Source organism: Orbicella franksi, chromosome 1 (assembly GCF_964199315.1).
Source record: "Orbicella franksi chromosome 1, jaOrbFran1.1, whole genome shotgun sequence".
Classification (NCBI taxonomy): Eukaryota; Metazoa; Cnidaria; class Anthozoa; order Scleractinia; family Merulinidae; genus Orbicella; species Orbicella franksi.
The window spans coordinates 12,158,067-12,172,361 of NC_138145.1; the positions used below are offsets into that span (position 1 = coordinate 12,158,067).

Here is a 14,295-nt window from a genome sequence, read left to right on the forward strand (position 1 = left end):
AGGATTGATGGCTTGTTTAGAGGAACTTTCGCTACCTTTTAAATCAGGATTGTCATGACATTTCCCCTTTCGAAGAAAACGTGGTGACCATGATTTCTTCATAGCATTTTGGCTTTGCGACTGCACTGATAAAAGGCCATTTTCGCACAAGAAAAGCTCAAGACGGCTGGTTTGTGGGCAAGAACTTTCGCTCTCTTTTGATTCAGCGTTTTCATGGCACTTCTTCTCCAGTAGAAGACATGGTGACTTTAATTCATTGATGGCGATGTCTCTCAAGCTTTGTACGTCCATTGGTAATTTTACAATAACTGTCTAATTTCTCGCGCGCTGAGTGGCTCATTTTTATCATCAATAAGAGTACAGACGGATAAAATTTTAATTTATGCAAGCTTTCAATTTCAACTTTCAGCTGTCAAACTGTCAACTTTTTAACCAACGCGATTTTATGGACTTTTTTAAGTAGCCAATCAAAAAGCGAGAAAAGCTGTTTACAATGTTCGCGTCATTTTGAATAAAATTCACTTAGCTTTGTTCACGGCAAGTTTACGGTGTCTTTTCCCCCTTTTATTCCCGACATTTGACCATTTTGGGGTCTTGTTATTGTAGAAACAAATTGACGTCAGTTTTTTATGCGTCTGTCCTCTTATTGATGACAAATTGCGTCATAACATTGTCAAAGTTTACTGCGGAACCACTCGCCTACGGCTCGTGATTCCACAGCCACTTTGACAATGTTATGACGCAATTTATCATCAATTAGAGGACAGACGCATAATTACATAATTACTGCGGAACCACTCGCCTGCGGCTCGTGGTTCCACAGCCACTTTGACAATGTTATGACGCAATTCATCATCAATAAGAGGACAGACGCATAAAAAAACTGACGTCAATTTGCTAATGAAACGGCAGCTGTCACAAAAGGCGAACGCGATATATCAAGAAATTGGGCAACTGGGAAATTGACAATTAGTTGTTCTTCTGTATCTGATCTTTCGTGATGACGTCATGTGCTTCTCAGCAAGCAATTATTACATTTCCATTTTCTCTTGTTCATACCGCTAATTGGGGCGAGTGTCAAAATAATACCATTGTAATTTTAAAATATCTATATTACAACTAAAAGAACTCTAGCAATCGACGTCATAACAAAAATAAACAACCATGGGATCAAAATGTAAGGAATGACAATTACGGTTATAATTCAACTGTGATAGAATCCGACTGATATCTTGTTGCAAGTAGATTTAGGCGTCCCCAATTAGTAGAGGGATCCACCCTCGGCTGTGATGTTAACACATAAATTTAATCAAAACTGGTAGAAAAAGTTTAAATAGCAAAGAAAAAGGTAACTCAGATAGCCGATACTATATTGAAAACACATTAAGAGTAAATTTAGCAGTTCTGGCCTCAAATGGACTTGTTTGACCGGATACTCGTCCAGCTGCTCGTCATCGGTTGGTTTCTATTCACAGTGGAATCCGGTCAGTCTGGTCAGACTAATGAACGCAAGCTTGTTTCCGTTAGTAATTTGTCATTGAACAGGAATTTACCATATAGCTCTGAACACCTGTAACATAGACATAGGTATTATTCGTGGACAATTCCGTCCAAGGTGGAAAGGCGCATGTAACCGAGCTGAAGAAGCACGGTACGTAAGACAAGAGCAAACACAGCAAAGTAAATAATCAAAAATAAAATTTTATTTCAGACTGGCGTATGCGAATATACAATATTGAACTAAATGAAGGCAAGCAACTTATTATAAGCAATGGCTTTTTTAGTCTCCCACGCAGACACTTTCTGGCCTCGTCACGCAATCTTTCCACTCGACGAGGGAAGGAACGCCTTGTGTGACGAACCCAAAGAGTGACTATGGCTTTTATAGCGTGACAGAAATTCAAGGCTACAACTTAGTGATTCTTTTTCAGGTTGTAGTGTTAACCTAAAATGCTTGCACACTACGAAGATCATTTCACTTATTTCACGTGTTCGCAGTACGCGTGACTGTCTTCCAAATATTTTCGAGGTAATATACAAAATTTATTTTTTTATTTTTTTAGAAGCCCAGCTCCTATTCAAGACTGATATAAAAAAACTTCATGACCACTGACTTCAAAAATGTCCACGTCTGTATCTGAGGTAATGACAATAAGATCATAAATGCGAACCGTATATGTATCCTATATTAAACCCAAAATAATCAAATTACCAAAGCCTCTGTTTCTTTGGTTTGTCGTTAAGTGGATGATGTGAAGTCCCCTGAAATTTTCCCCGCTAATCAATCTACTCTTTGTACAAAAAAATTGTTTCATTGAGATTTGAGGACAATTAGCAGTCTGTCTCTGTTTTGGGATTCAAGCTCTGTTCCAGCCTGAGTTTTCTCTAACACTCCTTCCCATGATGCACTCTTTAGAAAAGCCTTCTCCCCCCTGAACATTACAGAGCGATAGTTGACCGCAACATCGCATGCCTCCAAACCCTTCCCACACATTGTTACCTCTGCCTCCAGTGCAGAAGAAATTCGTTGCCAACATTTTGCGCATTGTGGATCATTCCCTCGTCCATAGCGTTTGCCAACACGCTTGTTCGTGCACGATAATTCTTAATCCGTCGGAGGTCCTTCACCGATCTCGTAAAACAGACTTCGTACGTCCAACATGGAGGCTAGTTCAAGAACTTGTTTTTCTACGCTGCCGTTGAGAAGAATTTCTGCGGCTGGAAGTTTAGGGAAGCTTTTCGGATAGTAGTCGGAACCCTGAAAGAAAATCAGAGGTCTGAAAAACATCCGAAAACGATCATAGCGATGACCGTGCAGTTGCATTATCAATTATACATATTGTTGTATTGGTGTTTATCCTTTTTGCACCAATTGCCTTTAGGCCCCAAAAAAGAAACAACTTTCTTCCAACACTCTTCTTATATTTTGTGGGAGAGAGACGTCCAATAAAGTAAAACCCGCATGTAAGAAACTAGTGGTTTGAGAACTTGCCATTTTAATACTCAAAAATATACGAACCTGTTTAGCCAGGCAAGATCAAGCAGGTTCTTAATTGTGGGTTACAGTTAAATTATGATAAACATTTTAACCAAGGAGTGTGACTTTGAGGTTGACAGTACCTTAAATGCCCGATGAAGATGCATGGTATAGAAAGAGAAGATATAACGAAGAATCATAAGACGAAGAAACTCGTCATCGAGAAGCTGAATAAAAACAACATCTGCCAAAAGAAAACAACAAGAAGATTAAGAGGAAATTATGTTTCATAATCCACCAGAAGAGAAACGCTGAGATCTTTCGTGCACTGCGCACTTTCTCAATACATAACTCTCAACTAGTTACAGGTCGTTACAGGCGATGGCAGCATTCACGCGCCTCGTCACTCACCAACATATCGAGACCAGTCGTAAAATACTCGGAGACTGTCGTTCATTATTCGTCGAACTTGTCGCTGACAGCTATCCCACAAGTCGCTACGAAGGTCGGCAATACTGCAGACGTAACAGAAGGCCACCAGCGGATTGAAGAGAAATAACGAGAAGAGACTTCCCTTTCGACTTTGCTCTGCAAGATTTGAATGCAAGAGATAATCTGTGGTAGCAAAAAGGCCATAACACGAGTAGATAGAAATTTTCTAACTGCAACTAATCCCTTGCTGAAACTCCCAACCCCAAAAGCAAGCTTCAACCCCTCAGCTAGAAGAACAGTCACCAAAAGCACGCAACGCGATCAGCTAAAAACCTACAGTGTGACCATTCAAATAAAAGTCTGGGATTAAACGCCAGTGTGTGACTATTTAAATGAAAGCTATTGAGCAGTACCTTTCAACGAGGCAATAATTGATTTAAAGAAAAGTCTAACCCTTATGGTAGCAGCTATTTTGTCCCCTTTTTTCCAGTAAGGAGTATTGCATGATACTTAGAGTGGTTGAGTGGCATAACAATTTTATTTACCTTGCATGGTGGTAGGAACAGTGACAGGTGACATCAAACAGATTAGCGGTTTCCCAAACAAACTTGGAAAGTACTGGAAAGAAAAATGAAGAAGTTTTTGATGACAAAAAAGTGGTCACAGTAGCGGACCAGAACCAAGGACTTTTTTTTATTTTGAAAGTGGCAGTAACATGGCGCGAAATAGACTGTGAGCAGTCGCTTTTTTGCTCGAAAATCCGTGGGGAAGAACGCAAAGAAGAAAGCAACACAAGCGAGCGGTTGCGAGCGTGCGAGCGTAACATGCAGAGACGAGAGTCGCAAGTAGCGTAACTCGTCTTCCGACGCGCGCGCTACTCGCGGCTCGCACGCGGCTCGCACGCCCCGACGCTTACTTATTTTGCGTTTTTAGCGTGGTTTTGACATAGCCAAACGATACAAAATAATCATTATTCCTAGACCAAGTTCTCCCAACCAGTAACGGAAGATAATGAAAAGATAAGTAAAACTCACCTTAAAAGCATGACTGTTTGAGCTATCCACTATTATCATCAGTGGCTTCCTACTGAAGGGCACAAGGTCCTCTGGGTACAGACTAAAACAAAGGGATATTAAACAAAATTAGACTGCACTTTCTTCATCACTACAATCTCAGCTGAGATTACACAAACAGCAGTTTCCTTTATAAATTGTTTTGCTGTGAGGTACAGAAACAAGATACAAGGACCTCCTCTGGCACTTCTCCTCCGGTGTGGAAGCGATAGTTTAACAACTGATAACGAAATATTTTCGCCTGCTTCCTACATATATAGACCGGCTGGGCCGTTGTTTCTTGAAGGGAGTGCAGTACGGAAGAAAAACTTGTAAAACTGTTTTGTGTCAAAGACACAGTACAAAAGCAACGTACCAGTGTACATCCTTCAGGTTAGTCCTCGGGCGCCTCGCGGCCTCTTCGTTTCCCGCCTTTTTATGATTCATAGTAACTCCTCCTTGCTCGTACGGACCTACGGAGACAAACAAAGCATTGTTAAACAAAGAAATTACGAGAATTCTATGCGGCGCAATCGTCAGTCATGATTGTTCTTCGGTGTCCATGTACCTTCTTCTCCAGCCTTTGCGTTTCCAGGACAACCATCACCAGACACATACACCAACATAACGCCACTGTTAGGAAGTTCCTGAAACAAGAACAGCAGTTTACAACACACACCTTTCTGATTCCTTCGCGTAACTGTAAACACAACTATGATCCGGAATAAACATCGTCAATTTCTTTTCTTGTATTGGGTTCAGTTTAACATAAATGAACATGAACAAGTGAATGAAATTTACGTGAGACAACTTCAGTTGACGCCCTTAAACTTCTTTTAGACCAGGGTTATCGGCGACACCATTCTTTGAGAAGACGATTTAGTCTAGTCTAGCCATTCTTTGCTAAATATATATAATCCAGACCTAACTTTGGCATAGTATTCAGTTAAGAAAGAATAACGACTTGGTTGAAATCGTTTACTAGACTGAACTCGTCTAGCAAATAAATAACGAGGCAATGAAACGTAGTTTGCCCGCAATAAAGTGAAAAGGATGCAAACCTTAACACCGCAGGCCAGAAACACGTGCAGCTGGGATAACGTTGGCTTATACAGAAGGTATTTATGAGGATTCGGTCTCTTGGATGACGCCCGCTCGATCTCGTTGGTCTCCTAAAAAAAAAGGAGAGAACTATCTGAACTGAGACACAACTTTAACAGTTTCTGGCCTAGAATGACGACATTTCTAAGTGTCCTCAAGATTCAATGACACACAATTTTGACAGTTTCAGGCGTAGTCTTGACAGTTATAAGAATGACGACATTTCTAAGTGCGGGACCATGTACTCAAGATTGAATGAGTGCGCGATTTACGGCAAAGTGGTTGCTAATCAACATACAGTCATGTCGAGGTAACATGGTTTGAACACTCGCAAAGGTTTGTGTTATTTTTCGATTGGCTGACAAGAAAGATCAAGAAACGGAAAACTTCCGAGTACTCCAATGAAGATTTTCCACAAATGACAAGTAACTCTTGTGTTTATTACAGTACGCAGTCATGAAATGAGAGCACGAGCGTCTTGAAATCTTCCCCAAGTCAGCTCAGCTGTTATTAGTTTCATTTTAAAACAGACTGGAAGTTATTGCTCACCCTATCATCGTCAGATATTTCAGTGAAAGTGGCCAAGGTACGTGACGGGGCGTCCTCGGGTTCTCTCTCTAGGGCCTGCAGCATTCGGAACATGTCCAGTGTCAACTCGCTGAATTTGACCTGGCAATGAGTCATGGAAGGAATGATCAAGATACAAAGCTTCGCCAAGAAAACATTTAATTGCGTCAACACATCGGAGTACACTTAACAATTAGATTATGAGCTCAAGATTCCTATCGCATGATAGTTGACGAGGGTGTGGCCCGAGTCAACTATCAGGTGTAGAAATCGAGAGCGAATAATCTAATTGTTTCAGTATAAATCTACTAGTCCTTCAAAACTTAATCTAAATTCTCTTCACAGACACTTCGAAAACGCCAAGAGGCGGCCGTCATTTTGTTAACAAGGGCACACTGCTACGCTACCCACTATCTACCACAGAATAGATATTGAGTAGCGCAGCCAATCAGAGAACGGAATTCATGATTAAACGCTAGTAGATTTATACTAAAACAGAATATAGATAGTGAGTAGAGTAGCCAATTAGAGAACGGCATTCGTAACAGAACGCTAATACATTTAAACTAATAACTGTCAGTGTGCGATAGACAGTTCTCAGGAGTAGAAGGGCGCGTCCTTATGCTAGCGTGAGTAATGGATGAGTGTTTGTCACATACCTGCTTCTCACAGTTTCCCACGATAATGATCTCCTGCAAAGATAACGACGTACCACTGACCGGTCTTTGTGGTGGAATTTCCTGAAAAAATAAAAATAAATAAACCGATAAAAAACTAAATAAAAAAATCGTAGAGATGAATCGGCCATCTACAATGTCCAAACCTAGGTCTGCTTAACAACAATTAAGTCTCCAAAATCATCTGGGTGTATGTAAGTGTCGTTCCTCTACCGTATCTTAAGCTTATTAACCGTTCAAGGTAACTCACGTTTTCTCCCATCCTGTGTGAAAGAGTCACGGGAACAACATCCGGGGTCATCACTGTCACCAGCGAGTCTGCCTGCATATCAGGAAACAAACAAAACAAAACACAAAACAGGTTTTAGAGGAAACGTGGCAAGACTAAGTTTTCACGTTAGATTGCTGGAAAATTCGCGTGGAAGAATGTAAAACCCTGAGTAAACGAGCAGAGGCGAGCGGCGGATTTTGCGTTCTTCCCCGCGGATTTTCGAGCAAAAGAGAAACTGATGACAGTCTAGACCGATTGGAACTAAATTAATCTTTATTGTTCATCCCTACCTCCATAAAAGCCGTGACTTCACTAATCACCAGCCTCCACTCTTCATCGTCGTCAGCTTCATACACATTCACATATTCCTCTACATAGTGATGGAGTTCCTGGTAAAAAAGAAAACAAAAATTTCAACTTGTAATGGATTGACCAAGACACCAAAGACTACAGCGATAAAAACGGTTTGACATCTAAGCCACAGCTCGTTATCGTTCGGTCTACTGTATGGGTGTTTCTTAGCCTGAAATGTCAGTTATCTCCCGTCCTCAGCCTAATCCCCACTGCAAGAGAGTCACTCGCCTGGGAAAAGTTGAGGGCGGAAGATGACTTATATTTCAGGCTAGGGGGTCCCTTCGGTCTTCGTCTCCTATAGTCCGTTACTTGCAGCCGATGTTCTACTGCCAGGTTTCTTAATAATATAATAATAATAATAATAATAATAATAATAATAATAATAATAACAACAACAACAATAAAAAAACTGGTTGCGTACAATGCGTAGCTTGTTACGTGTGAACCACAGTCAAAGAATGAATCACCTGTATTAATTCCTTGACAAGATCCGCCTTATTAAGAAGAAGACTGACAACAATGAAGCGCGCATAGTAACGAAGCTTTTTCACCATCAGATCTGGCCTGAAAAGTCAATTGATAAAACATTAATAACGAGCGCATTCAACGTTTGAGAAAACGAGGGTACATGTATGGAAAGTAAATTAATAATCTGACAAGAAATTTCTCCAGCTGTGTGTCAGTTACTCCTACGTAGGTGTCTGTCTGAAACTGTCTGTATTCTTTTTGGTGATAAAACATTGCCCAGCTCCTGTATGGCTTTGTCCCAGGCCTTCACGATCAATTCGGTGACCTAAACGAGACGAGACCACGTGACTCAAAACGGATTGACCGTGGCAAATTATCGAGGTCTAGGAACTAGGCAAGATAAAGCATTGGCCAATGAGCGCGCGTTAAATTTCACAGGTATTAAAAGGTGCCAAATTTGACCTGAAAAGGTGTGGCTTCTTTTAAGAAACTAACGTCAAATGAAACAATTCTGTATAATTACTTTTCTTCCTTGCTTGCTTGACTGTAGTACGCCCTGGAGCGGATGGCAGAATAAAACCCAAAGGACTCATGAAGGTAGTTTGCTTCACTTGTCCTAAGGCTGAAAAGTAATGAGTAAGAAAATAAAAACACATAAACAAATAAATAAGTAAATAACATAACATAACATAACCGTCTACAAAAATTGAAAAGCAACACAGAGAGTACAAAATGACCTCAGGTCCCCCTGTGGTCATAAAACATTGCCATTTATGTACACAAGACCTACCCTACAATTCTTTTTCCCAAAGTATATATTTCTGAGGCTATCTTATAGGTTTGATAAAAAACAACTATTTCTCACAAAAAATTAATCACTACCAAAGTCCAACCACTGCCATCATCATCATCACCTTGATGACCACCATTACCACAGTTGCTGCTGCCACTACCACCAGTATGGCTGCTGCCACTACCATCATCATTGTCATTGCTGTCATCATGGCTTCTTGTGCCAGTAGGTGCCTAAGCCATTGTTGTCGTTATCAATTCATCATCATCACTACTGCCTTCGTGATAGCTTGCTATGCCAGTTGGTGCATAAGCTATTGTTGTCATCATCACTGCCATCATCATCTTCATCATCGCCATCATCATAATCATCATCATCATCATCATCATCATCATCATCATTGTTGCTGTTGTCTTCGTCATAGCTCCTGTGCCAGTTGGTGCCTAAGGCTCCAGCATTCTGTTTCAATGCCACCCTCTCCCTAAGTACCACTTTTGCAGCCTCCCAGGAGCTATACCCTACCATCCCTCTCTTTACTACAACTACCCTCCTCCATTTATCAGTACCTGATTATATAAATTACAGTTGCTAAAATTTGTCACAGGAACAGTATAGAAACTCTTACTAGTAATGATAGTAAAGTTGTCCAATTTTGGATGCAATTTCTCCTATCTGCCATCTTTTCAGGTTATATTTAGTGTCCAAAATAGACCTAGGAAAATACAAACTAATGAGTATTTCTGTTTTAGGTGATCCAGTGGCCTTATGAGTATAGAAAACTAAAAAAATATAATTATGTATATTGCTGGAGACTATTCAGAACAGACTAAATCAGTGTGCACAAGTTCTTCTTGTCAATATTATACAAAATTAATTGAGAAGCTTAAATATGTTAGGTAAAATGCTGTTGATCTATTCAGAGGCATCTATCTGGTTTTTAACCAAGGGTCCTAAGAAACCACATCTGTATTACTTGAGGGACAAAATAGACCAATTTTGATATATTAAAATTCAGCATAAAACAATAGACCTCAGTACCAGGCTCTGGGAAATAACTACAGAGTTTGTGGGGTTTATTCCCCAGAGCCTTGTGCTGAGGTCTATTGTGTTAGGCTGAATTCTAATATATCGAAATAGGTCTGTTAAAGCTTCATCAGGCAAAGCAATCTTCAAGTAGCTTTATAAGAATTCAGTGGCCCCACATTTCTCATTATTTTCTGGCTACAACAAGCAATGAACCAATTCTGTCTACCTCTAACACATCCTTAATTAAGAAATTAATGTACCTGTACTTCTGCTGAAATTTCCACAGCTGACAGAAGAAAAAAAAAACAAAGTTTTTTTTTTTTTTATTTAATTCACAGTAAACCAAGAAAGCAGCCATAAAACACACACAAAAATAGACTGTATATACCTTTTCTAAAAAATATCATATTTACCCTAGTATAGACATCAAAAGTTTTTCCAAAATGAGTCTGCCAGTGCTTGTGTCCGAACTGTGGCAAGTCTCTGTGTTGATCATAAATTGAGCAAAGAGAAATTGACATGTACTTTGCACTGCTTTATTTACACCCACTAAAGTTTTTGAAACCCTAAAATTATTACTATTGTGATGATTTTATAATAACTTGAAGTTGGTATAATTTTAAGTTATTGACAGAAGTAATATTAAGTCTAGGTCAGGACAAGAGGCTGTGCCATCAGATTTTCAGAGCACTAGTCGGTTCCTGTAGCATGAAGTGAGCAGGAGTATTTACGCTCCTCCTTTGTGGGAGGTGTGGTGGCATCGTGGGTAGTACACTCATGTCCAGATTGAGTGGTCTGGGTTTGAGCCCTGACCAAGGTCATTGCATTGTGTTCTTGGGCAAGACACTTAACTCTCACAGTTCTCCTCTCCACCCAGATGTATAAATGGGTACTGGCGAGCTTAATGCTGTGGGTAACCCTACAATGGACTAGCATCCCATCCAGGGAGGAGAAGCTGAAATACTCATAGTTGCTTCATTCTACAGAAACTGGGATAAGCTCCTGCTTGATGGGCCACTTGGCTCGTATGCAGGCTTTTTTTTACTTTTTTCACCCATCACCTGGATGGAAGAAGCACTATGCAAGTAAAGTGTCTTGGCTCAGTAAACAATGCTATGACCCTGTTCAGGGCACGAACCTGGACTGTCTGATCCAGACTTCGAAATTCTAACCGTTAGGCCATTAATGCACCTCCACAGTTACTTTATTAACCTATGCATAATCTATGACTGCATGAGCTACTTTTCTTGGTACTCATTCTGCAGGATGAGTTGCAATACACATAACAACTTAACGCAACACAAACCAGACACTGGAAACCTCTTCTGATCCCCAGAACTAGAACAGACATTGCCTCTGACTATACAGCTCCCGATCAGCACATACAAAATTCATATTGCACTGTATGCAGTCTATGTAGACTGAACTCTCAACACCTAGAAACCACTCTCTTGAATCAGGGTAATCATTAAAACCCAAGGTAAGCAACATAGAGTTTACAAAACGTCTTTCCTTACAATACATCAGTCAATCACAGCAAAGTCCTCCTCCTAACCTAGGCTGTAGATAACGAGCTGAGAAATATTTTCAAGAACGCTGAGCCTGCACAATATGCTGTCCCTACCTGTCCCAAACTTGAACATACAAGAAGCGAGTCAAAGAACATTTAACTTAAAGAAAACATCACCTATATATAGCACGAAATGCTCCATTTCGAATAAACTAATTCTGCATGTATAAGGATTCTAAAGGAAAATATATATGAGGGTAATTACATATGAGGGTTTCCAGGAACGGGCATACCGATACACGCCCTCCATGCAGACTGACAAGTCGCTTGCAGATGATATACCACAGGGAAGACATCAGAAAAAGAGTAATACCTCAGTGCGTTAAAAAGCTGTCGTGATTTCTCTTGTAGTTGACAAAACTCCACCACGATTTTGCGTTCTTCCACTTTCGAAGGAGGAGAGTCGTTGTTTACGTCCTCCGCCATTTTTGTTTGACAACAGACTGCTGTTGCTGAATAACGCGGGCTCTAAGCGTGTCTCCCCGTTGCGTCTTCAGAGGACGGTGCCTACTAAATACAAAGGTTTTTGCGCCAGGTTAGGACCACGCGAAAAAAGTAGATCTTTGTAAGGGCTACTGGAATCCCTGGAGAAAAATTGGGGTAGCTATGCATTTTTTCGAGATAATTAGCCTTAAATCTCCACAAAAATGCTGACATAAACGAAATGGTTTAAACCAACAAGGGGGGTCAGACAAGGCTGTCCGCTATCCCCGTATCTCTTCATGCTTGGGTCCGAAATATTATCGAACAGACTTCGTCAGACAGTCGAAATCAAAGGGATTAATTTATTTGTAAACGAGGTTAAAATAAGTCAATTTGCAGATGACACTAACCTATTCTGTGCAGACGTTACTTCTGTAGAACACGCTTTTGACACGGTCGGTAGATTTGGTACCATCTCTCTAAGCCATTACAATTAGGATGGGTAAACCAACCTGTTTAAAACTTAGGGGTATACTTCTCCTATGATGAAAACAAGAACCAGCACTTTAATTTCGATTTAAAAATTCAGAAATTACAGACAAAACTGGATTTATGGAAAGCAAGAAATTTGACCCTGTTTGGAAAAGTTTTTATCATTAAATCGCTCGGGCTATCATAAATAGTCTATGCAGCCTCTAATGTCAATGTCCCAAACGAAATCAGATATGCCATCAAAAATAAGTTATTCGGTTTCCTTTGGAACAACAAAAAAGACAAAATCAAGAGAGAAAGTATTTATCAAGACTATGATAAAGGCGGAATTCGTATGGCTGATGTCGATATAATGATAAAGGCATTAAGACTTGCCTGGATCCCAAAACTTTTAAATCCCGACAGCCATAATTGAAAATCAATACCAGACTATTTTTTTCAAAAACTTGGCGGATTAAATTTTCTGCTCAGATGTAACTATGACACAAAATATTTAGATCCTAAATTGCCAGCTTTCTACAAGCACATTGTATCCTTTTTTCTGAAATTAAATCTCACTACAAGTATGAACAGGGGCAGGAAACAATCCTTTTCAACAATAAAGCTACTTTAATAGGAGGGAAACCCTTCTTTCTTCGGGAATGGTTTTCCATAGGAATTATTTGTATTAAAGACTTACTTAACGAAAACATTTGCGTATCTCGAACTTGTTTTGCGCGGGCACTACGCCATCTGCAGGTACATGTTTACAGTTGGATTTCAGTATAATTTTCGACAGATAACAGTTGGTTTTTCAGCTGGAAGCCGTTAACAGTTAGTGGTTAGCGATATGCTGCTATTCTGGTGTTCCTGGTTTAAGTACAGGTTCATTAAACTTGATTTGGTCACAGTGGGAAAATTTTGCTTTCATTTTAGTCCTGTCCTTGGTAGCGTAGTTGATTGCGTCAGTGTCAACCCCAGCGCGCGCGTGTAAGCGTTTAAAAATAAAATAAATATGCTGCACCTTCCCCATAGCGGCTTCCTCTCCACAACTGCCATTTTCCTTTGTCCACAAGGTGGCCGTCGAGGAGAGGTTAGACTGCATATATACGAAACAAAACATCCTGGCCATTCGTGCTCTATAATTTTCAGCGGCGCATCTGTAGCGATCTATAATAATAAAGAGACGATGTCGGTAGAAAAATATTCTATTAATAATGCACGCTCAGCTCCAATAGCGGGGGCGGTTTTGTTTTGCTTGCCCAGCCGGCTTTTCTTCCTTCTGTGATTTTTCAAAATAAGGGGTGGGGGGGGGGGGGGGGGGCGAGCCTCTCCCCTAGATCCGCCACTGTACAGCAGCTTCATTCTAAATTACGTTATTGACTGGCCTTTCAACAATTATCTCTTCATGGATTGTTGTCGTCGTTCGGTTTTCAAACGGTTTGCGGTGGGAGTGTCTATAGATGGATGGAAGGGAAAAGTGTAATTTGGAAAAAACCTGCTATCACTCGTTTTCACATCTTGACACATCACCTCTTTATTTCACAAGTGCATTGAAGAAAAAGATTAGATTAAAAAAAAGCCTAGAACAGACGAAAATAACTTCCTTTTGCCTCAAGTAGTTTGTTTAGTCGTCTTTTTATCTAATCAGTAACATTTGGAAGTCACAATAAATTTCAGCTGACATCAAGTTGAGAGACCGGCGCGGGGCAATCTCAGAGAGCCCTTATTCCGATATATCCTTGGTCACGCCACTGATGAATGGCTCAGTGGAGCTTTTGTTTGTTTGTTTTTTAATAAAAGATTTGTCCCTTCAAGTTGAATTCCATATAAAGGATTAAGGACACCATTTAACACCAAGATATCCGTGCATAATTAAGTCTTCGGTATTTTTAAACACCCTACCACTAAAATTAATAAACCTCGGCAGGAGACAAACTAAGCACCTGCCAATAAATTAGTACAAACCTCTATTAATTCGCCTGGTAAAAAAACATGTCATTTATTGATAACATGTAAGGGGAGTCAGAAAATGTTTTAGAGAACTTTCAGAAGTGAGTATACTTTTTAAAGTGAAGGCAACATATGCTTAAGTTTACTGGGACTTGAACAC

General features: G+C 40.1%; 1 protein-coding gene across 1 annotated transcript; it reads right to left on the reverse strand.

The window, feature by feature from the left end:
* Positions 1 to 1,681: 1,681 nt before the first annotated feature.
* Positions 1,682 to 12,138, reverse strand: LOC145490632 (protein SCAI-like). The gene is made up of 18 exons (XM_081469718.1): positions 11,602 to 12,138; positions 10,132 to 10,201; positions 9,979 to 10,004; positions 9,318 to 9,404; positions 8,423 to 8,521; positions 7,899 to 7,995; positions 7,368 to 7,466; positions 7,057 to 7,128; positions 6,789 to 6,869; positions 6,112 to 6,231; positions 5,523 to 5,633; positions 5,030 to 5,108; positions 4,838 to 4,934; positions 4,444 to 4,525; positions 3,955 to 4,027; positions 3,389 to 3,565; positions 3,121 to 3,221; positions 1,682 to 2,758 (listed from the first exon to the last, which is right to left on the reverse strand). The coding sequence occupies exons 1-18, from the start codon at positions 11,712 to 11,714 to the stop codon at positions 2,606 to 2,608; spliced, it is 1,737 nt and encodes a 578-aa protein (XP_081325844.1). The 5' UTR covers positions 11,715 to 12,138; the 3' UTR covers positions 1,682 to 2,605.
* Positions 12,139 to 14,295: the final 2,157 nt, after the last annotated feature.